The 23,676-nt window shown below is 35.4% G+C and overlaps 6 protein-coding genes, 1 long non-coding RNA gene and 1 pseudogene across 9 annotated transcripts; 4 read left to right on the top strand and 4 right to left on the bottom strand.

Annotated features, from left to right (window-relative positions):
• Window positions 1-70: 70 nt before the first annotated feature.
• Window positions 71-985, top strand: LOC104777852 (uncharacterized). The gene is made up of 2 exons (XR_766337.3): window positions 71-272; window positions 524-985. It is a non-coding gene; the product is annotated as an uncharacterized LOC104777852 (long non-coding RNA).
• Window positions 986-1,272: 287 nt separating this feature from the next.
• LOC104777848 (protein LATERAL BRANCHING OXIDOREDUCTASE 1-like) lies at window positions 1,273-2,929 on the bottom strand. Its single transcript, XM_010502175.3, has 4 exons — window positions 2,451-2,929; window positions 2,120-2,367; window positions 1,725-2,055; window positions 1,273-1,647 (listed from the first exon to the last, which is right to left on the bottom strand). Exons 1-4 carry the CDS (start codon window positions 2,667-2,669, stop codon window positions 1,411-1,413), a joined length of 1,035 nt encoding a protein of 344 aa, XP_010500477.2. The 5' UTR covers window positions 2,670-2,929; the 3' UTR covers window positions 1,273-1,410.
• A 2,510-nt stretch (window positions 2,930-5,439) lies between these two features.
• LOC104777849 (uncharacterized) lies at window positions 5,440-6,189 on the top strand. The gene has a single exon (XM_087506850.1). The coding sequence runs from the start codon at window positions 5,587-5,589 to the stop codon at window positions 6,055-6,057; it is 471 nt and encodes a 156-aa protein (XP_087362976.1). The 5' UTR covers window positions 5,440-5,586; the 3' UTR covers window positions 6,058-6,189.
• Window positions 6,190-6,309: 120 nt separating this feature from the next.
• LOC104777850 (protein LATERAL BRANCHING OXIDOREDUCTASE 1) lies at window positions 6,310-7,855 on the bottom strand. Its single transcript, XM_019243899.2, has 4 exons — window positions 7,475-7,855; window positions 7,147-7,394; window positions 6,750-7,077; window positions 6,310-6,677 (listed from the first exon to the last, which is right to left on the bottom strand). The coding sequence occupies exons 1-4, from the start codon at window positions 7,706-7,708 to the stop codon at window positions 6,441-6,443; spliced, it is 1,047 nt and encodes a 348-aa protein (XP_019099444.2). The 5' UTR covers window positions 7,709-7,855; the 3' UTR covers window positions 6,310-6,440.
• LOC104777851 (cytochrome c biogenesis protein CCS1, chloroplastic) lies at window positions 7,793-10,830 on the bottom strand. Its single transcript, XM_010502177.3, has 8 exons — window positions 10,294-10,830; window positions 9,989-10,208; window positions 9,791-9,902; window positions 9,409-9,681; window positions 9,044-9,309; window positions 8,754-8,910; window positions 8,572-8,655; window positions 7,793-8,406 (listed from the first exon to the last, which is right to left on the bottom strand). Exons 1-8 carry the CDS (start codon window positions 10,679-10,681, stop codon window positions 8,257-8,259), a joined length of 1,650 nt encoding a protein of 549 aa, XP_010500479.2. The 5' UTR covers window positions 10,682-10,830; the 3' UTR covers window positions 7,793-8,256.
• Window positions 10,831-10,933: 103 nt separating this feature from the next.
• LOC104779239 (amino acid transporter AVT1J-like) lies at window positions 10,934-12,495 on the top strand. Its single transcript, XM_010503607.2, has 3 exons — window positions 10,934-11,133; window positions 11,224-11,834; window positions 11,921-12,495. The coding sequence occupies exons 1-3, from the start codon at window positions 11,052-11,054 to the stop codon at window positions 12,440-12,442; spliced, it is 1,215 nt and encodes a 404-aa protein (XP_010501909.2). The 5' UTR covers window positions 10,934-11,051; the 3' UTR covers window positions 12,443-12,495.
• A 2,239-nt stretch (window positions 12,496-14,734) lies between these two features.
• Window positions 14,735-16,890, top strand: LOC147947731 (uncharacterized; annotated as a pseudogene).
• Window positions 16,891-21,010: 4,120 nt separating this feature from the next.
• LOC104777847 (pseudouridine kinase-like) lies at window positions 21,011-23,291 on the bottom strand. Of its 3 annotated transcripts, none has more exons than XR_015594472.1 (8): window positions 23,094-23,291; window positions 22,821-22,923; window positions 22,652-22,690; window positions 22,347-22,444; window positions 22,091-22,205; window positions 21,935-22,013; window positions 21,299-21,836; window positions 21,011-21,182 (listed from the first exon to the last, which is right to left on the bottom strand). XR_015594472.1 is itself a non-coding variant. In XM_087506844.1 (8 exons), the coding sequence occupies exons 1-8, from the start codon at window positions 23,184-23,186 to the stop codon at window positions 21,121-21,123; spliced, it is 1,131 nt and encodes a 376-aa protein (XP_087362970.1). In that variant the 5' UTR covers window positions 23,187-23,291; the 3' UTR covers window positions 21,011-21,120. The 3 variants fall into 3 exon arrangements, 2 of the variants coding, with proteins under 2 accessions (XP_087362970.1, XP_087362972.1); XM_087506844.1 differs by having other exon boundaries at window positions 21,931-22,013; XM_087506846.1 differs by having other exon boundaries at window positions 21,931-22,013; window positions 22,580-22,690; window positions 23,094-23,257.
• Window positions 23,292-23,676: the final 385 nt, after the last annotated feature.

Raw genomic sequence — 23,676 nt, 5'->3', positions numbered from 1 at the left:
ATTTTACAATTAAACAAAATTGTATTTTAATTTGGGTTTATAAAAATAGTGATTTGGTTTTAGATGTTATAATTTAAAACTATAATATAATGTTTATTCGCAAACAGAGGAGAGTGATTCAGTTTATGGTAACTCATCATCTCCACCGACGGCAGGTCAACTGGAAACTCTAGTGCATGTGACCTGCAAGTTTTGTCTTTGAAATCGGAGAGTCACAGTCACATTACGGTGGATCCGATCTGCACATTCACGTTGGAGGAGGAACATGAAAGGTTTGTGCTTTTTGTTCTAAAGTTGAGATTTTTTTGTTAAACATTAGTAGCTGAAGAATATTGGAATCAAGTTAGGCTCATCTAAGATCCTTTTCAATATGCCTTGAATTAGATGTTGATGATTAAATCATGGTTCATGACTTCAGTTATCTTGATGCAATATCTCTATTTTAAGTTAATTATCTTCGTTAGAGTGGGTGATTGTATTCTTGTCGTTACTTATCATTGTTGTTTTTCTTTTATTCACTCAGGCGATTATTTCTGGGAAAGTAAAGCAAGCACCATTACAGAAGATTTTCACAGTAGGGATGTTGGATCAGAGGCTTGTAGGAGCCACCAATCAGCCAAAACCAGCTCAGTGGCATAGAATTGCAGTGCGCAAGAGTGGTCTAGAGCATCTTATTGTAGAATGGTGGTCTGTGGTTTTACAAGACAGTAGACCTGCAATTTCTGCATTTTTTGTTCAATTGGTGTTGGGACAGTCTATGACAAGAGGCAACCAAGTTCTGTGCCAGTTGAGACAAACCATTGATGAATTGGAAATGATGCATACATGAGAATGTTGTACACTTTCTCGCTGAATTAAAAATGATGCATTACGACACCGTGATGTTCCTTCCATCCATGCTTACACATCAAGATGCTCTCTGATTCTGTTTTTGCATTTTCTGCAGGTCTGATTATGTTTTTGCATTCTTCTGCAAGTTTTTTCACTTGTGTCTTGTATTTACTTTGTTCCAATACACCAAATTTCATACACTTAAAACATCATACACCAAACTTCATTTTCAAAAAACTAATTCTTAAGAACCTCTAATGACCTTACCATTGGAGGAGGTAGAAATTAAGAATTCTTAATGAGTTCCTAAATTTTAAAATATGTTAAATTTATATTAAAAATATTGGCATGAGTTCTTACCCATAAAGATGGTCTTAGAATATTGTAAATGAGGAGTTAGAACCGAATTAAATCCTAAATAATTTTCTGATTGGCTTAATGTTCTTCAAATAGTGATTTTAATATAAGGAAATTTGATTTTAGAGTTTAGACTCTCTTTATTGCCTCACATTCCAAGTTCAAACAAACAAAAACAAATCCATTTGTGAAATTCTAAAAGGAGACTTGAAGAATAGTTTATTAGATCAATGCAGCTTCAATAGTTCTTCGACCCTGATGATAGTACTTGTGGTAGAGCTCCCCATAATTGGTAACTGTTTTATACAATCTTGGTCTTGCCTCAGTCACAAGCCCATCCGCTGGCTGAATCTCACTGCCTAGATCCGGTACACAAAATGTTACCACAGATATCCTTTCCTTTCCTCCATTTGTCACCACTCTATGAAACGGGCTCTTGTATATCCCATTGCTCATTATCTGATCACACACACACACACAAGATTATGTCAAACCTACACTAATTAATATGTCAATATCTACAATGATTAAGTTACCTCCATCTGATCTCCTAAATTGATCAGAATTGAATCAGGGGGGACCATTGGAGCTTTGTACCACTTGCCATCTTTGAAAAACTGAAGCCCTTCGACATCTCTGTCGGGTAAGAGAAGAGTGATAGCCGAGCCATCACCATGACCTTTAATCCCAATAACCTTGTCTGGCCTCGGACATGGAGGAAAGAAATTGAATCTTGCATTCATTATACCATTTTCTCCATACATCTTTAGAAAACAATTCTCTTCCAGTTCCAATGATCTAGCCATAGCCTTAAATAATTTCTCGATCAATACCCGTTGCTTCATTGTGTATTCATGTAAAGTTTCACTGAAAAAAGAAACTATAGTCAACAATAACAGAGTCAAATGAATTGCAAAGTATAGAATTTTACCTAAATCCGGTTGGGACTTGAGGCCAGAACTTAAGTTGACGCTTATATTCAGGGTAAGTAGTGAGAACCAAACGGTCGAGCCAATCAAGAACTTGATCATTACACGGAATCACATCGTTTCCATATCCCTGGATGTTACCTGCCTCTCTCGCGTACTTGTGTTTCTCTTCAGCCGGAAGCGCAAAGAACTGCTTGGTTAAATTGTACATCCTTTCAAGAAACGCTTCACTGATTCCATGATTCATCACCTGCTCACTCCAATCAAGAACTTGGTACATAATTTGATTCATGACTCTGATGTCTGATCATCACTAGATTAAGAGAGTCAAACCTGAACAACGCCCCATGTAGAGAGCGCCGAGTGAAGTCTACTTAACTCCTCTCGACCGTCTTCACAAGAAGAGAAGAGAAGACTGAGATCGATGGCCGGAATATCCATCTCCGGCAAGGGACAGTTAAGAGGTTCATCCGTGGGCGCGAGGAGATATCTCCCCGATAGTCTTTCGCCGGCTGCAACCACTTCTTGGACATTGAACTTTGGTTGCTCCATGGTTGCTACTGATTCTAGACGATCTTGTATTTTTGATGAGCTATTTGGGCTAAAAAGACAAGAACACGATCTTAACTTCGTTGTCAGTCTATCCCCAAAGATAAAACTATATTATTAGTTTTTGTCGGCAGTTGAACAAAGATCTTCAATTTTTTCGAACAATATTATTAAATTATTTTACAGAGAAAAAGATTTATACAGAGGAAGAGAGGATTATATAATAGAGCTAGTAGTATGTATTAAGAAACAAATCATAGTACGATTAAAAGATGAGGGAATTGTTGTTAGAGTGATACCTATAGGCTATAGATCATATAACTTGCGAAACAAGAAAACCTCACCTACCCATTAAAATCTATTTTCTAACTTCACGGTGTAGACTCTTTTGTCTAATATATTGATAACAACATGTATCACATGTTTCTGCGTGCCGCCATCCGAATTCACGGATATTTCACACTCTACGAAAAAAACATTTGTTTATTGTGATTGCTTCCTTAATTTAGTTTACGGATTTAAGTATAAAGGTGTTTTGGTCATTGAGTCAGGGCTTCGCACCTCATTTAGTCTGTACCTTGTAAGCTACACAACACATCATGTTTTCTCAACAATTCACTTATTTACCATGGAATTGTATAAAACATTTTTTAATTGAAAAGAGTCATTTATTAGAAACTTCTTCTATACATCATTTGTAAACCGGTTTTTTTTTTTTTTTTTTTTTTTTTTTCTCTTTGGGTATTTGTAGATCATTTTCATAAGCTTTTTCTTATTTTCAATGAACTATGGAGAAAAGGTAAAATCACAAACCACTTTAAACCTTCCAACTCAAAAGGTAAACCACAATTGTGAGTTCGCTAACCAAACTAGGGACAATCCTCATAAATATTACTATAATGGCTTTTTTTTAAAAAAATATTATTCTTAGATTTATTTTCCAAAAATACTACTACTGTATAATTTTTTTCCAGAAATACCACAAAATTAAAACTAGAGTTTTAATATTCATAATTAAACCGTAATTCCTAAACACTAATCACATCCTAAAAACTACACCCTATATAAAATTTACAATCCAAACATAAAAAATTATTGTACGCCCTAAATAATCAAATTTTTGTGTTTACTATATTTTCGGAAAAATTAATAGTTATATTCCTTAGAAAAAAACCTAAAATCTTTCAGGAATTTCTCAATAAATAAACCAATATTTCTAGTAAACTATATTAGGCTCGCGTATTAACGCGGATATAAGAAAAATATGTGAAATTTTAAGTTGTACTCAAAATGTTAATTTTCTTTTATTTTATTTTATTTTAAATCGGATTTAGAGTTCACACACTCCATCTTCCAACACAATTTCTTTGTATATTACATAGTACTAAAATTAGATTTTAATTTATTAATGTTTAAAAATTACATTTTAATTCTATTCACTCAATCCCAATGTGTAACATTTATAATTTTCATATAAAAAATGTGCATTGTAGCAAATTTATATCTTACTTAATATTTTTAAAAAAACTTAAAAGAAATAAAGCATAACTCTCAAAGAAAAAACTGAAAACTAATTTTATTTTATATTTGAAAAAGTAACAATATCTTAAATATTTGTTTCATAATTTGTAATCTCATACATAATAGTTTTACTACTTTTCCAACTAATTTTAAATAAAACTTTACTAACATTATCATAAATTAATCAAAAATTCAAAGACGTTATTATGAGAAAAATTATTTGTTTATGCAAAGGTGAGTATCTAAAATCCTTTTTCTTTTAGGATTAATAATTGACAGTATAATTTATTTAATCATGGTATTATAGTAATTAATTGTATAATTTTCTTAATTATTTTTCTTATAGAATTAGTAATTTAAAATTAGAATTTTTTTTATATATACATATATGAACTATCTTTTAAAATTATTAAATTGCTAAGAAAATTATTTTCTTATAATTTACAAATATGTTAAAACAAAGTTTTTGTATAACACATGACAAAATCTTTAATTGTTAAAATTGACATGTATCGCGAGCACATGAGTTACTAACTTTGAAATAACTTTGAAAACCAAGGTTTATATAATAATAAAATATTGAATACGTTATCAAATCATTCACCGATTGAAAAACTTAAGAAAATTTTATGAATTTCTTATTTTGATTATCTTATTTTTCTTATATTTTGTTAATCACTAATTTTAACAAATTATTTTTTTTATACTTTAATCACTTTTCTGTATAAACTTATTTTTAACAAATGATTATAATAAATAATAATTGCAATTAAATTGCAAATATTTTCATTATTAATTGCACATATTTTCCTATTGAAATTTGTAATTTAATAGATAACTTTCCTAAAAGAATTAGTGATATAATATATTACTTTTTGTTTTATATACTTTTCAAAAATATTAATTGTTATCCTTTTCTTTTTTAGGATTTTTAATTTTTCTATAATAATTAAATAAAATTTCTTTTCACATATGTCAAAATATTATTGATATATTTGACACATCTCGCGATTATATGAATTACTAACATTGAAAACTAAGGTTTATATAATAAGATATTACATTATTATTATTTTATATTTTCAAAAATAGTAATTATAATCTTTTTAGTTTTAAGATTTGTAATTTATTGCATAATTTCTTTTTTATTAATATATGTTCATATACCTTTTTGAAAAAAGGGTAATCTTTTTACTTTTAGGATTTGTAGTTTATTATATAACCTTTTTATTACATTTTTCAAAATAACAAGATAAAGAGATTGCTCAATGGCTTTGTTTTTACGCAATTAGCTTTTATAAAAAGAAAGACTCTACAAATACCTTCTTCCTTAAGCAGCTGTCTAGGGTTTGCACTTTCTCTCTTTTTGTAACCTAGAGACGTTCTTCTCATCTTCTTCATGGACAATAAATCCGCCACCAATGCTGAAGCAGCTCCTTGTGTGATTAAGGACACGACGTCGACGCTTAAAGATAATTTGGAGAACCAGAAGAAAGACATGACGATTGAGAAGAAAATATCTGATGCGATGGAGATAATGGAAGGGTTTGGTGTTCGTCTTCAAAAGATGGAAAAAAAGATGGAAGAAAAGATGGATCTATTGATCTCATTGATTAAGTCAAATAATGAAGTTAAAACTGGATCTGTAAAGGCTGAGGCAGAGAGCGTGCCTATGGATGAATCATCTTCTGATGAGGAATATAACGGTTTTGGTCGTTTTGTAGGTGGTTATGGTCGTGGTTGTGGTCGTGGTCCTTTTATCGGTGGTCGTGGTCCTTATTTCGGCGGTCGTGGACCTCCTAATCTTTTTGTCGGTGGTCGTTTTGGTGGTGGTCGTTGTGGCGGTCAAGGCTATTGTGCCGCCTGTTGAGGTTTTTGTGGCGGAGGAAGAGACCTCGTTTTGCTACTCAGCTTCTTCAGCATTTTCTTTGTTTATTTTATTTTGGAAGTTGGAACTTGTGATATATTAACAAACCTTTATCAATAAATCAGTTTTTTCTTATTATGTTCAGTAGTTACGGTTTTGTATCAATGGTTAAAGTAGCCTCAATTGTAAAGCGATTAGCAAAGCATCACCCAACTATCCAATCCTTTAATTTGACGAGTCCATCAAAGAAGGCAATTTCATTCCAGGAGCTTTGCTCACCACCACTGATCATTAGCTTTGATATATAACGTCAAACGATATGTTCTTAGAGTTCAAAGTTCCAAGTTACAACAAGCAAACAGACCCAATATATGAAAAGTATTTTATCAGATCAATGCAGCTTCAATGGTTCTTCGACCCTGTTGATAGTACTTGTAGTGGAGCTCCGCATACTTGGTAACTGTTTTATACAATCTTGGTCTTGCCTCAGACACAAGCCCATCCGCTGGCTGAACCTCTTTGTCTGGACCCGGTACACAAAACATTGCCAAAGATATCCTTTCCTTTTCTCTGTTTGTAACCACTCTATGAACTGGACTCTTGTATATCCCATTGCTCATTATCTGACCACACACACATAAGATCAAACCTACACCAATCAATCTTACAAAAACATATCTATATGATTAAGTTACCTCCATCTGGTCTCCTAAATTGATCAGAATTGTATCAGGGACTATTGGAGCTTTATACCACTTCCCATCTTTGAGAAACTGAAGCCCTTCGACATCTTTGTCTGGTAAGAGAAGTGTGACAGCCGAGCCATCAGCGTGCGGTTTAATCCCAATAACCTTGTCTGGTCTCGGACATGGAGGAAAGAAATTGAATCTTGCATTCATGATAGCATTTTCTCCATACATCTTTAGAAAGCAATTCTCTTCCAATTCCAATGATCTAGCCATAGCCTTAAAGAACTTCTCGATCAATACCCGTTGCCTCATTGTGTACTCATGTAAAGTGTCACTGAAGAAAGTAACTATTGTCAAAATCAACAGAGATGGTGTTGAATTTGCAAAGTATGGATTTTTTTACCTAAACCCGGTTGGGACTTGAGGCCAGAACTTAAGTTGACGCTTATCTTCAGGGTAAGTAGTGAGAAACAAACGGTCGATCCAATCAAGAACTTGGTCATCCGACAGAATCATATCGTTTCCATATCCTTGGATACTACCTGTCTCTCTCGCGCACTTTTGTTTCTCTTCGGTCGGAAGCGCAAAGAACTGCTTGGTTAGCTTGTAAATCTTGTCAAGAAACGCTTCAGTGATTCCATGATTCATCACCTGCTTTGCTTACTTCAATCAAGAACTTGTACAGAAATTGATTCATGACTCTGATCTTCACTAAATTAAGAGAGTCAAACCTGAACAACGCCCCATGTAGAGAGTGCCGAGTGAAGTTTCTTCAATTCTTGTTGACCCTCTTCAGAAGAAGAGAGGAGAAGATTTAGATCGATGGCCGGTATATCCATCTCCGGCACGGGACTATTAAGAGGTTGACTTTCTCCGTCGCCGGTGGGTGCATGGAGATATCTCTCCGGTAGTCCTTCGCCGGCTGCAATCACTTCTTGGACAGTCTTGAACTTTGGTTTCTCCATGGTTGCTACTGATTTTAGACGATCTTGAGTTTGATGAGCAATTTGGGACAAAAGACAAGAAGACGATCTTGACTTTGTTGTCAGTTTGGCCCCAAAGATAACACTATTTTATTTACTTTCTGTCGGCAATTGAATATTATTGTTTACAGGGTAAAATATTTCTACCGAGGATAATATAACAGAGCTAGTAAAAAACAATTGTAGTATCGATGAATTGTAGTTAAGAGAGATACATACAGATCATATAACTTGACAAACAAGAAAACCTACCCACAAAAAAATAGTACTCACCATCTATTCTCTAACTTCACGGTGTAGAAGCTAAGACTCTGACTCTTCAAACAAAACCTCCATGCAAATCGATTCTGAAGTTTCAGTCTCTAACTTTCAAGCTCCTCTCTCTCTCTCTCTCTCTCTCTCTCTTCCCATATGATCAGCAACATGTAGAATGTGAATGTGTATGTGTTCTTGAAAACTATACCTTCTTTCATAATTCTGTACAACTATATTGGTTTTGTCTTGAAATGTACCAGAGTTCGAAGAGCTAATCAAGATTGCTCAGAGACAACTGAAGTGTTCTTATTGATTAGCTCAGGAACTTGATCGAGCAATCGATTCATGTCATCAGGGAATTCGTTCTTCGCTCTGTTGGTTCTTCCTCCGACCACCAATGTTGTTCCGTTTTGTAGTGCCCATATCTTCATATAATGTTTCAAACAAACATAAGAGAAAAAGGGAAACCAGAGTTAGATGATGAAGATGTTGCTGGAGGTGGAAGACCAAAATCTAGTAAACCCAAATGCCAAAACACATCGGTATAAAACAAGACTTTGATTGATAACGATTTTAAGTGTTACTTTTACCTGTGAATGAGATAAGTAACTAATGCAGGTTGTGAGCATTAAAGCACCAAAACCAGCATAGACCACTGGTACTCCTGGGTCAGTCTGAGAAACAAGACCAAGAACAAAGATGTTGTATTATATTGAAAGAAACTAAGTCTCATCTTTTGTATGTGCCAGTGCCATTTCAAGAAGTGTCTTACTTTTAACTCAAGACCAGTGCTTCCAATTGCATCTTCAATGACAATCTTCATACCATTAACCTCAATGGGAAGCTTCGAGTTTGGTCTCCTTATTCCAGCGAATTTTCCTTCCAGATCATATACAACAATAGATTGTAGATCCCGAGCTAGCATAGATCTGAAAAAAACTCAACAGGAGCAAAGTTTAAGGCCTATACAAGACACATCAAAATATAACTATGTCAAGAATCCAAGAAAAAGTTACATCTCTTATACTCTTGTAAGTTCATCAAAGGTAAAGAGGTTCTTACATTCCTTTGACATTGGGAGCATTAGTATCACCAACTGGTAAGAAGGTCCCATATAACTTCTTGTCTCCATTGATCTTAATAGGTGCCATAGCCAAGTTGAATGGTCCTTCACCATCCTTTGTCACCTGCAAGGCTGAGAAACTCCAATCTGTCTGGTATATGGTGACCCCACCATATCTCAAGGGATCATTAACGCTAATTGTTTTTCTCAGAACCTCTTTCCCATTAAGGTCACGGAGTGAAAGATCAGAGTGATACTGTGAGATCTACACAAAATGGGAAAAGAAATATCAAACCAAGAGTTCTATTTAATTGTGAATGGTCACATGAATAGAGAGAACAGAGAAAGCAAACAAAAGACTCACCTCTCCACTATCATAATAATCCATGGTGAATCGATTAACATGAACTTCAGTATTAAAAGCATCTGCTGGAACTGAGAAAAACCCAATTGGGGCCAAGACATCTCCCATGACAAAATTTAACCCTTGCGGAACTGTGACCGAGCCTCTAAAGCTCCCTGTCGCACTGAGGGTTCCACCCACCATAATCAGAAGCATTGAGATATGTACTCCAATAGGCGCAAATCGACCAGCCAAACCTTTAAAAGCATACAATGAAGGACCCTTCATAAACACCTGCAGAACAAACAAACTGCAAACTTACTACGACTTAAACCAATACAATCAAACAAAAACCTCACAGACTCCTATAGAAGAAGTTAAAACTGAGAGAAGTAATCCTAACCTCAAAACCATCACCCATCAAAATCATTCCCAAGTCTTGAATAGATGCTCTTGGCAAAGTATCTGCAAACTCCTGCTTTTTAATTGCCTCATCTGACTTCATAAAAGTCCATCTGCAATTTACTAAACTCATAAGCTCTTCTTCTTTAGAAAACAAGGAGTTACAAAACGGACACAAAGGAAGAAAAAAAACACAAACCTCCTTGCAACCTTAACCAAAGGTATCTGAGTAGTATAAGTACAAGCCATAAGTGAAGCAGCTAAAAGAAGCAACATCCCAAGAAAGATAGGAGCAGAGTACATATGATCAAATCCAAGTGTAAAAATCCATCTCCAAGTGAAGAACCCAAACACAGGATTATCCTCTGGATACTTTTGGAAATAGAAATCAGGGGTTTCACCTTGTTCAATCACAGTCCCTTTAAAAAGATGAAAACTTTTTATCAGTTTCTCAAATACCTAATGCAACAAAACCAACATCCAAAAGAAGGAACTAGGACTTACCAAGAGCCATAAGAGCAGCAATGGTGGCCATTTCTGTAATCGCAAGAGGCAAATTAGACAAAACTGACAAAACCTTTCTCGGTAACTTCTTCAAAAACCCTAACCCTCTTCCGTCTCCTCCTCCTCCATTACCATTACCACCTCCCTTAACAACCCGATCGCCGGAAACTTCCACGTCCGTCTCTTCCGTAACCGGCGGCGCCGAGTCGGAAAGCGAGATGGTCTTCGTGAGATTTCCGCTACTTCTCTGATTCCCATTCTCAGGCTTCTGAAGCTTACAATTTGTGGTCAGAGACACATTTCGAGTTCTGTAGATATACGAAGAAGAACGAGAAAGAGGATGGAGCTTGGAGAAATGGAGGATCCTAGGGTTTAGTGTTACAATCATATTCGAAACTTTTGAGCTCTCTCTATCTTCTTCTCATTCCTCAAAGCTTCTTCTTCTGCTGTGTGGTGGGGATAAAAATTGGAGCTTTGGTGGCAACTCTGTTATCTTGTGTTTTCTTTCTGATGAAGAAGAAGATAAAACTCCGAACCGGTTTCACATTTAACCGGTTTCATATTTAACCGGTTCAAATAACCAACTTTCCGGTTTATTATTTTGGTCTACTATAAATATACATAAGCACACTGACACAACACACACATCATTACTCAATAATTGACATGTTTACAAAGCTTTTTTTTTTTTTTTTGGTTAAAGAACACTTTTGAGTATTGCTTTAATAGAACAATTAAAAACGTATTAAACCAAGGAGATGGAATATTCCGACGACAGTAACGGCGACGTTGGCGTTTCCTCCGTCCACGCTTGTTTTAACACTTTGAACTCTTTATCAGGTATCAAATTATAATAGTGCAACTTTTTTTTTTTTAATAGAACTATATATAATATAATATCCACTCTTAGGCTAAATACATATGTGTTAGGTGTTGGAATCTTGGCTATTCCTTATGCACTTGCCTCCGGTGGATGGATTAGCATTTTATTTTTCTTTCTGATTGGAGCTACGACTTGGTACACTGGTTTACTCCTCCAACGTTGCCTTAAACTCGAGCCTACGACTCGTAGCTACCCTGATATAACGTACAAAGCGTTTGGGAAAAAAGGTCGGTTATTAGTCTCTATCTTCATATACATCGAACTGTACCTAGTCGCCACGGCAATCTTGATCTTAGAAGCTGACAACATGTCTCACATGTTTCCACATGCGGCAATCCGATTTCGTGGATGTTTCATAATCGACAAAAAGAACTTGTTTATCGTTGTTGCTTCTTTAATCGTTCTTCCAACAGTGTGGTTGGAAACACAAGTTTTTCTCTCGTATATATCAGCCGGTGGGATCCTTGTTTCTTGTATACTAGTAATGTCTATTTTTTGGATCGGTGCTATTGAAGGTGTCGGATTTAAGAACAAAGGTGTTTTGGTCAACTGGCCAGGAATTCCCACTTCAGTTAGTTTGTATCTTGTTTGCTACACAGCACATCCGGTCTTCCCAACAATCTACAATTCTATGAAGAACAAAAACCATTTCCCTAAGGTAGTCATATTTGTCACGGAAAACATTTTTAGTTACGTACCAAGATTTTTTTTTTTTTAATTTCTGTTCTTTTTTTGTATTTAAAGATTCTTTTCATAAGCTTTGCGTTATCATCAATGATATATGGAGTGATGGCAATCTTTGGATATCTAATGTATGGAGAAGAGGTGCAATCACAAATCACTTTAAACCTTCCAACACATAAGGTCAGCGCGGTGATAGCAATCTCTACCACAATTGTGAGCCCCTTAACCAAATATGCATTAATCCTTTCTCCCATCATGGAAGCAATCAATACGCGGTTGATGAAAGCAAACTATAAAAGGAGAAGCGTTCGTATGTTGACTGGAACCGGGCTGGTTTTAGGAACAATATTGGTTGCACTTGTTGTGCCATTGTTTGGGTATGTAATGTCTCTTATAGGCGCACTTTTGACTAGTTTTACTTCGATAGTATTTCCATGTGCAATTTATTTAAAGATCAGTAAGGGATATAGGAGATGTGTGGAGTTTGAGAGTGTGGTTTTGGTGGTGATTATTGCGATGGGTTTAGTTCTTATGGTCACGGGGACTTACTCGGCGATTGTTGGGATCATTGTTCACTTGTGAGTTGACAAAGATTGTTGATGATGTTCAATGTTTTGTTTTCCCTCAAGTTTCTAGACTCTAGTACTCCATAATTTTTTTGCCTATGAAACTTTTCAAAAAGTTGGAGTGGTGAAATTGTAATAATATATGTAACTGTAATAAAAACAAAGTTAATGATATTAACGAGTTAATTCTTTTTTATCTAGTGTACGAAAATCTTTATTTTTCTTTTACGTAATCTTTCTATATTTTTATGTAATATCTCATCATAATTAATAATAATATTTATTTTGCTTGAAATATATATACAGTACTCTGTTGTTAACAGTAATAGAGTAATATATACAGTAAAACCTCTATAAATTAATAATGTTGGGACTAAGACATTTTATTAATTTATAGTGATATTAATTTATCTATAAATTAATAATTATTATTTTATAGTGTAAATTAATAATTATTAATTTATAGATATATTTTTAATTGTTTATTTTTAAAAAAATTATGAATTGGAACAACTATAGCAAAATAAGATTAAACTTTCGGATGTTATAAATTTTATGGTTTAGGAATTGAACTTGTAATATTTAGAAAGCACTATTTACAATAAATTACAAATATTAAAGACAAATTGACTTATACACATGAGACACATAAATTCAAATCTATGAATAATAATATCAATTCTCCTATTTTAATAATCTGTCAAATTATCAAATTGTAAATGATGCATATCTAAAAATTAAAACTTTAAATTTAATTATTTGTATGACATGTTATAAAATATTTTAGAGATATCATTATAGGTTGAAAATACAACATTACAATTGTTCTATAGAATTGAGCTTTAGGAGAAACATACACTATTATATCAGTATATATATATATATATACATATATATATAAATTTACATAATTATTAATTTATGATATTATTGGGACCATATTTTATAAGGAGATTTCGAAAAAATTATTATCTTATTATCTTATCGAATATTGTTAATTTTTACACTGACCTGACTTGGGACCAACAAAATTTATTAATTTATAGTGTTTATTAATTTATAGAATATTAATTTATAGAGGTTTTACTGTAGCCATTCGGAAAACGTGTCATTGTTGGACAAAATTTATTTATTCAACAACGTAATAGTCTAACATTATGTCACGAATCAACGTGTCAATATATTAAATACAATTATTCATTTTATCAAGAGCTTCATTATTAAGGACAACGTAACAGCCTCACATGAAATTTACAATTCACAACAAATAGAAAACGAACAAACTTGTTTCTAGAATGAGTGAATTCATCGGCAGAGGCTGGCCAAATCCGATTAATGTTTTAGCATCTTCAAGCAGTTTAGAGCCATAAATGTCATCTCATTATGATTTCTAAAACGATTATATGAGATCCCACCATTGTTTATTTGTTTTGTAAGTTAGGCGACTGCAGGTATTTGTACGTATATTTTGGTTTAATTGGGTAACTAAATTGTTATTAAAGCTTACACACACACACAAAATAATAATAATAATTAGAAAGCTCATAACAACTTTATTTTTAATAATATTCGAGAAAGTCCTTATAATACGGCTCTTCAAGCTAAAGCACGAAACAGAGGAATGTGTGGAAGCAAATAATACTGATTGTTTTGTTCCCCTAGTGTTGGTCATAATTATTGTGCGGGTGTATATTGGACCCTCTACCCATTCTTTTGTTAAATGCAGTTATGGCGATGCAAAGTGTTGGGGCTCAGCTAGACCTTGATCAGTTTGTTCCACTTATTAGGATCATGAAGATTGGTTATTGACTGGTTCACAACCGGTTAACCATGGTTCAATTAGTTTGGTTAATATGTGTTAGTATATAAAGGATATATGGATAAACAGATGAGGTTAAGCTTTTGTAATATACACAGTTATTTCTGGTTAATAAAGTTTGTTAGAACCGTAGATGGTTCTCTTCTTCTTCTTCTTCTTCTTCTTCTTCTTCTCCGATATGCTTTTCCGGTGAATTGGATTGTTAATATGGTATCAGAGCTTTGCTCTTAAGTCTTCCGCTTCATTCGATTTCATTGGAAATTTTGTGAGAAGTTAGATTAAAAGAGATGAGCTGTTCAATTTCTTTTCTCCGAGCTGTGTGAATCCTTATTACTGTGATTTTTGAGTTTTCGTTGGAGTTTTCTTTGGGTTTTGCTATTCTTCTTTTTGTTTCTCGCCTTTGATTGACCTGTTCGCAGCGGATTTCTCTTTTTCTTTTTCAATTTCGTTGCGATTTCTTGAATTTTTTTCTCAAATTCTTCATTGAGAATGGGTTCTTTTGTACCTCCTTCTTTTGTACACCCAACAAACTCGAATCCGCGTGACCCTATTGAGTCTTCGCATTTTCAGCTGGATCAGTATGAGAATCCGTATTATTTGAATAGTAATGATCATGCGGGACTTGTTTTGGTTTCGGATCGGCTTACGACAGCTTCTGATTTTCCTTCTCGGAGGAGATCTGGCGTTAAATGTGCGTAATAAGATGGGATTTATCAACGGTACGATTACTAAACCTCCGGAAACTCATCGTGATTATGGAACTTGGTCACGTTGCAATGATATTGTGAGTACTTGGTTGATGAATTCAGTATATTTCTACTGCTAAGGGTATGTGGAAAAGCATAATCACTAGGTTTAAGCAAGATGATGCACCTAGGATATTTGCTATTGAACAGAGACTTAGCAAGATTGAGCAAGGTTCTCTTGATGTCACAACCTACTACACGTCTTTGGTTTCTTTGTGGGAAGAACACAAGAATTATGTAGAACTTCATGTTTGCACATGTGGAAAATGTGAATGTGATGCGGCTGTTAAGTGGGAAAAGTTGCAACAACGAAGTCGTGTGACTAAGTTTCTCATGGGTTTGAATGAGAGTTATGAACAGTCAGGGCGTCACATATTGATGTTAAAGCCGATACCGACTATAGAAGAAGCTTTCAATATGGTGACTCAAGATGAGAGACAGGGGACTATTAAGGTAATCACTCAAGTTGATAATGTGGTATTTCAAACCACGACACCTGCTTCTTATGATGGTGATAGTGCTTATGTAGCTGCTTATAATACCATGCGACCTCAGAAGCTTGTTTGCACACATTGTGGCCGATTGGGACATACTATACAGAAATGTTATAAGCTTCATGGTTTTCCTCCGGGCTATAAGACTGGTGGTTACAAGGGGAATGGTGTGGTGCAGAATCAGTCATCCTTTACTGCTCGTATGCAGACTACTCAGTTGCAACCTCGGATGCCTCAAACTCAACCACGAATGTCGTATGATCCTATTCAGAAGGCAAATGCTAATGTTTATGCAGAACATTCATCGTACTCTTCGATTGGTCCTTCTTCGTATGCAGCTTCTCCTGAATTGGTTCCCCCTGCTCGTCTTGATGGTAATCCTTCGCTCTTTACACCACAACAGTTACAACAACTTATATCTCAGTATAACACTCAGGTACCAGTTCAAGAGCCTATAGCTTCTTCTAATACTGCAACGGTTACTGCACATGGTCTCATGGCTCAAACTTCTACTTCTGGTACTATACCTTTTCCTTCCACTAGCCTTCGATATGATAATCATATTCTTACCTTTCAGAAACATGCTCTTTCTTCTTTACAACAATTTCTTGCACCTAATGATTGGATTATTGATAGTGGTGCGTCTAGTCATGTTTGTTCTGATTTAGCAATATTTAGAGAGTTAGTTCCTGTTTCTAGCGTTACGGTTACTTTACCGAATGGTACTCGGGTTCCTATCACACACACATGCACCATTTGCATTACACAAACATTGATATTGAATAATGTTTTACATGTACCTGATTTCAAGTTTAATCTGATTAGCATAAGTTGTTTAGCTCAAAGTCTATTTTGTTCTACTCATTTCTTTCCTAATTGTTGCCTTATTCAAGAACTTTCTCAGGGCTTGATGATTGGGAGAGGTAGACTCATCAATAATCTCTATACTCTTGAGACAGAACCAAAGTCCCTCTCGCCATCTCTTCCTGCTGTTTGTTCCGTTTCTGCTACTGCATTGGTCGATGGAGTTCTGTGGCATCAGCGACTTGGACATCCATCACCTGCAGTTTTACAAAGTCTTGTTAGTATGACTCCTTCTTTTAAGTCTGTAGTTACAAATGCATCTCCTTGTCAAATTTGTCCTCTAGCTAAACAGAAGCGCTTAGCTTATGTTTCCCATAACAATCTTTCATCTCAACCGTTTGATTTAGTCCATTTAGATATTTGGGGTCCTTTTGGCATTGAGTCTGTAGAAGGTTTTCGTTATTTCTTTACTCTGGTTGATGATTGCACTCGTGTAACCTGGCTTTATATGCTAAGAAATAAAAGTGATGTTTCTACAGCTTTTCCTGCTTTTCTTAAACTTGTTTCTACTCAATATGATTCCAAAATAAAGGCAATTTGATATGATAATGCACCTGAACTTGCATTCAATGACATTGTTAAAGAACATGGGATGTTACATCAATTTTCTTGTGCATACACACTTCAACAGAATTCTGTAGTTGAACGAAAACATCAACACTTATTGAATGTTGCTCGAGCATTGTTATTTCAGTTTAATATTCCCTTGAAGTACTGGAGTGATTGTGTATTGACTACTGCTTTCTTAATGAATAGGATGCCTTCACCCTTGTTAGCTAATAAGTATCCTTTTCAAACTCTTTGTCATAAACTTCCTGACTATACTATGCTTAAAAGTTTTGGTTGCTTATGTTTTGCATCGACTCCTTCGCATGATAGACACAAGTTTTCTCCACGATCGAAACCTTGAATTTTTCTTGATTACCCATCTGGTTATAAAGGGTATAAGCTTCTCGATTTGGAGTCTCATTCTATAATTATATCCCGCAATGTTGTCTTTCATGAAGATGTTTTCCCTTTTAAGACATCAGACTTGTTATCTCAGGCAGTAGATATGTTTCCAAATAGCATTTTGCCATTACCTACTCCATTACATTTTGTTGATTCTTTGCATTCTCTTGATGATGTTGATATTGACATACATGATGAATCTGATGCATCACATACATCTGCATCAAACACTGCACCGTTGGACCCTAATACTATTCGTGTGGAGGATACCATTGTATCACGAAAGACAACTTCTACTTCTGAACTTACTGTTAGACCTAAACGAAATGTAAAGACACCCTCCTATCTTTCTGAATGTCATTGTGCCCTTGTTCCTTATATTTCTGTAGATCATTCTTTTGCTGATGCTACTACTCTTCCTCTTTCTTTTCCACCACTAGAAAAAGTGCTTCCCACTAAATCTCTTACCACTCCATATCCTATATCTTTTGTTGTTTCATATGATCGTTTCACTCCTGTTTCTCAATCATATATTTTCTCCTATAGTCTTGAAACTGAACCTAAAACCTTTGCCCAAGCCATGAAATCAGTAAAGTGGACTAATGCAGCTGGTGAAGAGCTTCATGCTCTCGAATCTGCTCATACTTGGGATGTTACTTCTTTACCACTAGGTAAAAATGTTGTTGGTTGTAAATGGGTATTTACTATTAAGTATAACCCTGATGGTTCTGTTGAAAGGTATAAAGCAAGACTTGTAGCACAGGGGTTTACACAACAAGAAGGTTTGGATTTTATAGAGACTTTCTCTCATGTGGCTAAGCTAACAAGTGTAAATTTTTTACTTGGTGCTGCTGCTAAACAAGGATGGAGCTTGACACAGATAGATGTATCCAATGCTTTCCTGCATGGAGACTTGGATGAGGTGATCTACATGAGTCTTCCTCAGGGTTACACTCCCCCACCAAATGTTGTCTTGCCACCCAACCCGGTTTGTCGACTTCGAAAGTCCCTTTATGGCTTGAAACAAGCATCTCGACAGTGGTATAAACGACTGTCTTCCATTTTCTTGGGTGCAAACTTCATTCAATCTCCTACTGATAATACTCTATTTGTCAAAGATAGCTCTGGTTCTTTTATTGCCATCTTGGTATATGTTGATGATATCTTGATTGCTAGTAATGATGCCAATGCCGTTGAGAGCTTGAAAGCATTGTTGCATTCCGAATTCAAAATCAAGGACCTTGGACCAGCTAGATTCTTTCTTGGATTGGAAATATCTCGTTCTTCAACAGGTATTTCAGTTTGTCAACGGAAGTATGCTCAGAACCTGCTCGAAGATGCAGGATTACTTGGTTGTAAACCAAGTCCTATTCCTATGGATCCTAATTTGCATCTTACGGCTACGATGGGGACGCCTCTACCTAATCCTCGTTCTTATAGAGAACTTATTGGCAGACTACTTTATCTTACCATCACTAGGCCGGATATCACCTTTGTTGTTCATCAACTTAGTCAGTTCATCTCTGCCCCTTCTGATATTCATCTTCAGGCAGCTCATAAAGTTCTCAGGTATATCAAAGCTAACCCTGGCCAAGGCTTAATGTACTCTGCTGATTCGGACTTGAGCTTAAATGGCTTTTGTGATGCTGACTAGGGCAATTGCTAGGATACTCGTAGATCTATCACTGGCTATTGCATCTATCTTGGTAACTCCCTTATCTCCTGGAAATCTAAGAAGCAAGGTGTCACTAGTCGGAGCAGTACAAAGTCTGAATATCGCAGTATGGCTCACGCGACTTGTGAGCTTATTTGGTTACATCAGTTGTTTAAGGATCTACACCTTCCAGTAACATGTCCTGCTAAACTGTATTGTGACAATAAATCGGCTTTGTATATTGCTATGAATCCTGTTTTCCATGAGCGGACAAAACATATAGAAATTGACTGTCACACAGTCAGGGATCAGATTAAAATAGGTACACTCAAGGTCTTCCATGTTCCTTCGGAGAATCAACATGCTAACATCCTTACCAAACCGCTTCATCCAGGTCCTTTCTATGGATTGCTCTCTAAGATGTCATTATCAAAACTGTATCTTCCAAACCAGACATCTTTGAAGCTACAGACTTGAGAGGGGCGTATTAGGATCATGAGGATTGGTTATTGACTGGTTCACAACCGGTTAACCCTGGTTCAATTAGTTTGGTTAATATGTGTTAGTATATAAAGGATATGTGGATAAACGGATGAGGTTAAGCTTTTGTAATATACACATTTATTTCTGGTTAATAAAGTTTGTTAGAACCGTAGATGGTTCTCTTCTTCTTCTTCTCCGATATGCTTTTCCGGTGAATCGGATTGTTAATACCACTCTTGAGGCTGAAGGAGAAGCTCTACTTTTTTCACTACAACAAACATGGTTCAGAAATTTTACTGCGATTATTCAGTTGGAACGATAAAGATATCACAGATCTAGCATTTCGTCTAAAACCTCAAGTCTTAGGCACCCCACTTCACTAATGGTTTGCGTAGAAGACGTCAGCATTAAAAACATGGCCATGCCAACTGCCTTATATGGAAACTATCATAGAAAATAGCCAAAAATAAAATCTAACGTTATTTGCAACACTAATATTCTGTAGGGTTAGCCTTAGCCGGATAGGTCCGTAATGTATTGGTTTTGTATGCTCAGCGCCCACAAGAAGGTTCATCGTGTTTCACCCAGGCCCGGCTCAACATAATCCTAGATTTAAACTAACAATAAGTTAATTTGATACTAGATGGATCATATTTTATGTATTAAACTTATTTTAAATTTAGTGTAATACAATGTTAGACTATCAGTATATTTATATTTTAAGTTGTAACTTTTATAGTTCAGGATAGAGATACCCACATATTAAATAAACATGACAAAACACCCATACCTGAAAGTCAAAAGAGGAGGAATTATAGAATAGACAAAGTAAAGAGGAGAAAAGGAAAAGTAGAAAGTTATAAATGGTGGAACAGATGGATTAGAGAGAAAAGATAACGAAAAGGATCCACTCTAACAAATTCTCTTTTAATTGTATTTTCCGTAAAATACAATTAAAGGTAATCAATGTTACCGAAAATAATTGATTTCTACTTTGTGCAAAAAGAAAGAAACTTGTTTTTGTTTCCTAGAAATCTTTACGTACGTCTCTAACAAATTCATCCAAAAAATCTAGACTTCTAGTAAAACAAAATTTTCCTAGCAAAACTTGAAATTAGGCAAGGGCATTATCTTTATATATCTTAAGTTTCTAACGATAGAAACAGTACTTCTCATTAAATCCACACACGCACGTATCTTAGTCCAATTAAAAAAAAAAAAAATACAGAGTTAACGGGAACTACGATTTTGAGACGAGAAAAGCTATATCCCTAAAGAAAAGATCATCAAAATATTAAGTTCACCGTTCACATATTGGCCAATAAATATTATTAAGTTTAGAAATTTAAAGACCTCTATAAATATTTTAAGCCCATTCTGAAATTGCTTGAGGTTCACAGAGTCCTATCTTTTTTTGCCCGCACATAGACCATATCAGAAAAATGGTCGAAAAATTGTACATGTTATCACTAATTTGATTTCCAAACTTGGGAATCTGTTGGACATTATTTCTTTTTTGCGAGCAATACTTTATTTTGGTAGGACTAGGCTATTAGACAGACCATCAAACTACTTTTGTCAGCAATAATTATAGAAATTTAAAAGAAAATTTTGATATTGTTACATAAAACAATAACTAAGGCCAATGACAGCTTTAACAAAAAGAAACAACACTACCATCCTTCATAGCATCGACTGATGAACCATCAACATCTTCGCCCCATTGTACACAAACTTTGCATCATCTGTACGTTCAAACCAAATCCAAAAACGTAAACCGGCTCAGACTCGATAAAACCGAAAACTTAAAATCATAATTCAGACTCTCATTCATATTATTGACACATAATTAGTTCATTACCGGAAACAAGATCCAAGTTGAACTCAGGAGGCACATTGTCGTCTGACTCAACTGCTGCTTTAGCAGAGGCCATGCCAACTGCTAAACTCTGGATTAGATCTAACCCATTGCTCAGTGATGCGACTGTGCCGCCTACCAGACAATCACCTGCACCAGTCAGCTTCTTGACTTTGGCTGGTATGGTTGCGAAATGCAATGCTAAAAGACTCGAGCTGCGATACGATTCAAGTTCAGTAAACCGGTCTGGTGAACATACAGAATGTATACGTTTGTAAATCTCTCCACTTAGAGGGAACTTTCGGTTTATGTTTAGAGCCTTTTTCGGGTTCCCCTTGGAGCATAAGAGAGCTCCATTGGATCCGAGGGTTACAATAACTACTTTAATACCATTTTCAAGAAGAATCCAAATGGCTGGCTTTAGCGTGCGGTACATATCTTCAATGGACAGTTCTGATTTAAAGGGGTGGAACAAGTTCTTGGCGCAGAGAGCGTTGGCCATTGCTATGAGTTCGTCTTGGTTAGGAGACACTATCATTACCTGTAGAAAACAAAATTTAAATCTGTTGGTTTGCGAATAACCATAGAAGATAAAAAAGATCTAGCTTTCAAGAGTATGGAGACATGGCACTCACATACTTGGCAATTGATGTGATTCTCTGAGACTTTGTGACTGACACGGGTTCAAACCATACAGGAACATTGAACTCTGCAGCCACTTCAAGAAAGAAAAGGTCAAGAAGACAGATAAAACGATGGTTAGAACAATCATACTGTAAAAGCTATAAGCATTACATTTACAAGATGCTTCCAAAGCAAGAGTGCTAAGATTTGCATCTAGCATTAGAACAGGCGCTGAGCTTATGTTTTTCACAAACCGCTGGATCCACGCAGGTGTCAGGAACTTTTCCTGCCCGAGAAAAAACAATGTAAGTGTAAGTCACTTACCCAATGAAGTACAACAACAACAATAACATCCTTCATTCCCAGTTTATCGACTAGATGACCATACTAATACAGCAATAAGACATAAAAAGAAAAAGGAACGTACAACTGCATCTACACCAGCAACACCAGCCGAAACTTCTCCATTCGTATCATATACAAGGGAGACAATGGGAGTACTGATGTCTTCACGTTTCAAGATTCCTGCAACATCGTCGACCCAAGAAAAGAGTTTTTTTCAACCAAAGTGGAAAAAGAAACAGAGACAGAGAAAAGGGACTTACAAAGTTGAGATATTGAAATGAAACAAGATTCATAAACAGGGTTGATCTTTCATACACATGTAAAAGAGCAGACTTTGCAACTGAATAATGCATCAGTTTGCTTTACTCTATAGGGCAAAGTCTTTACCTTCAGTGGAGAGCTTCCACTCTTTCAATAGTACATTGGCTGTGTTTGAAATACAGAAAAAAAAAAAAAAAAAAAAAAACAGAATTAAGCTACCAGGAAATGTCCAATGAAGCCAAAAAAAAAATGATTGATCCAACGTCTTTTGCAATGAATCGACGGCACAACATACCTGGACCATCAAGGCCCAAAGTACCAATCATGAAAGATTTAATTCCAAGCTTGAAGATGCAATCAGCTACATTTCTTGCTACACCCCCCGGCGTAAACAAGACCTATAAACGAGAAAGGTCAAACCTTTTTTCAAATTTTGCTTCATCCCAAGAAATCTTTAAAAGGGAAATTACTTAATCAGATTCAAACCAACACATAATTATCACAGTTGCGCACAAGAAATCAAGAAAAAAGGTCTAACAAAAAGACAAGAGAGTCCAAATTTTAAAACCTGGCCAGGGACAGTGGTTCCTGAGATTGGTGCGGTTGATGGCTTAGCGTGAACATCTAGTATTAGCGCACCGATTATGACTGGTTGTTCCATCGATGAACCCTCAGAGAACACTTTCCTCTATTCTCAGCTCGAATCCCTCTCTCAGTTGTTAGAGTGACGATAGATCTGTTTCTTTTTGTTTCTGTCGTTTTATCTTCTCTGTCTTTTTTTTTTTTTTTTTAAACCTGGTTAGTTGACTTTATTTTTTACTGACATTTTTCTAAGAAATTGAATGGTGATTTTTATTCTCTTGGTTAATTTACTGACATTAACTGATGATTGAGTTGTGACCTTCTTGGTTGATCTATCAGACTATCACTCAATGTTGTGTGCATAGATGAACAACTCCATCAAATAGGTTCTGAGTATTTATCAAAGAACCCACCATTATATCTGATTTGTGATAGGTAAAAACTTTTATAAGCTCATTACCCTTTAATCCATTTTTATGCATACCGTAATTTTCTGATGCTCCAGACCGTTTGATTAGTGAAAGAACCTACTAAAAAAGCGGTTCTGGTGTAATACTGGATGATATACA

This window comes from Camelina sativa, chromosome 3, assembly GCF_030686135.1.
Source record: "Camelina sativa cultivar CO46 ecotype springtype chromosome 3, ASM3068613v1".
In the NCBI taxonomy this organism is placed as follows: Eukaryota; Viridiplantae; Streptophyta; class Magnoliopsida; order Brassicales; family Brassicaceae; genus Camelina; species Camelina sativa.
The sequence above is the reverse complement of the archived record's forward strand: the minus strand, read 5'-3'. Positions and strand labels throughout refer to the sequence as shown.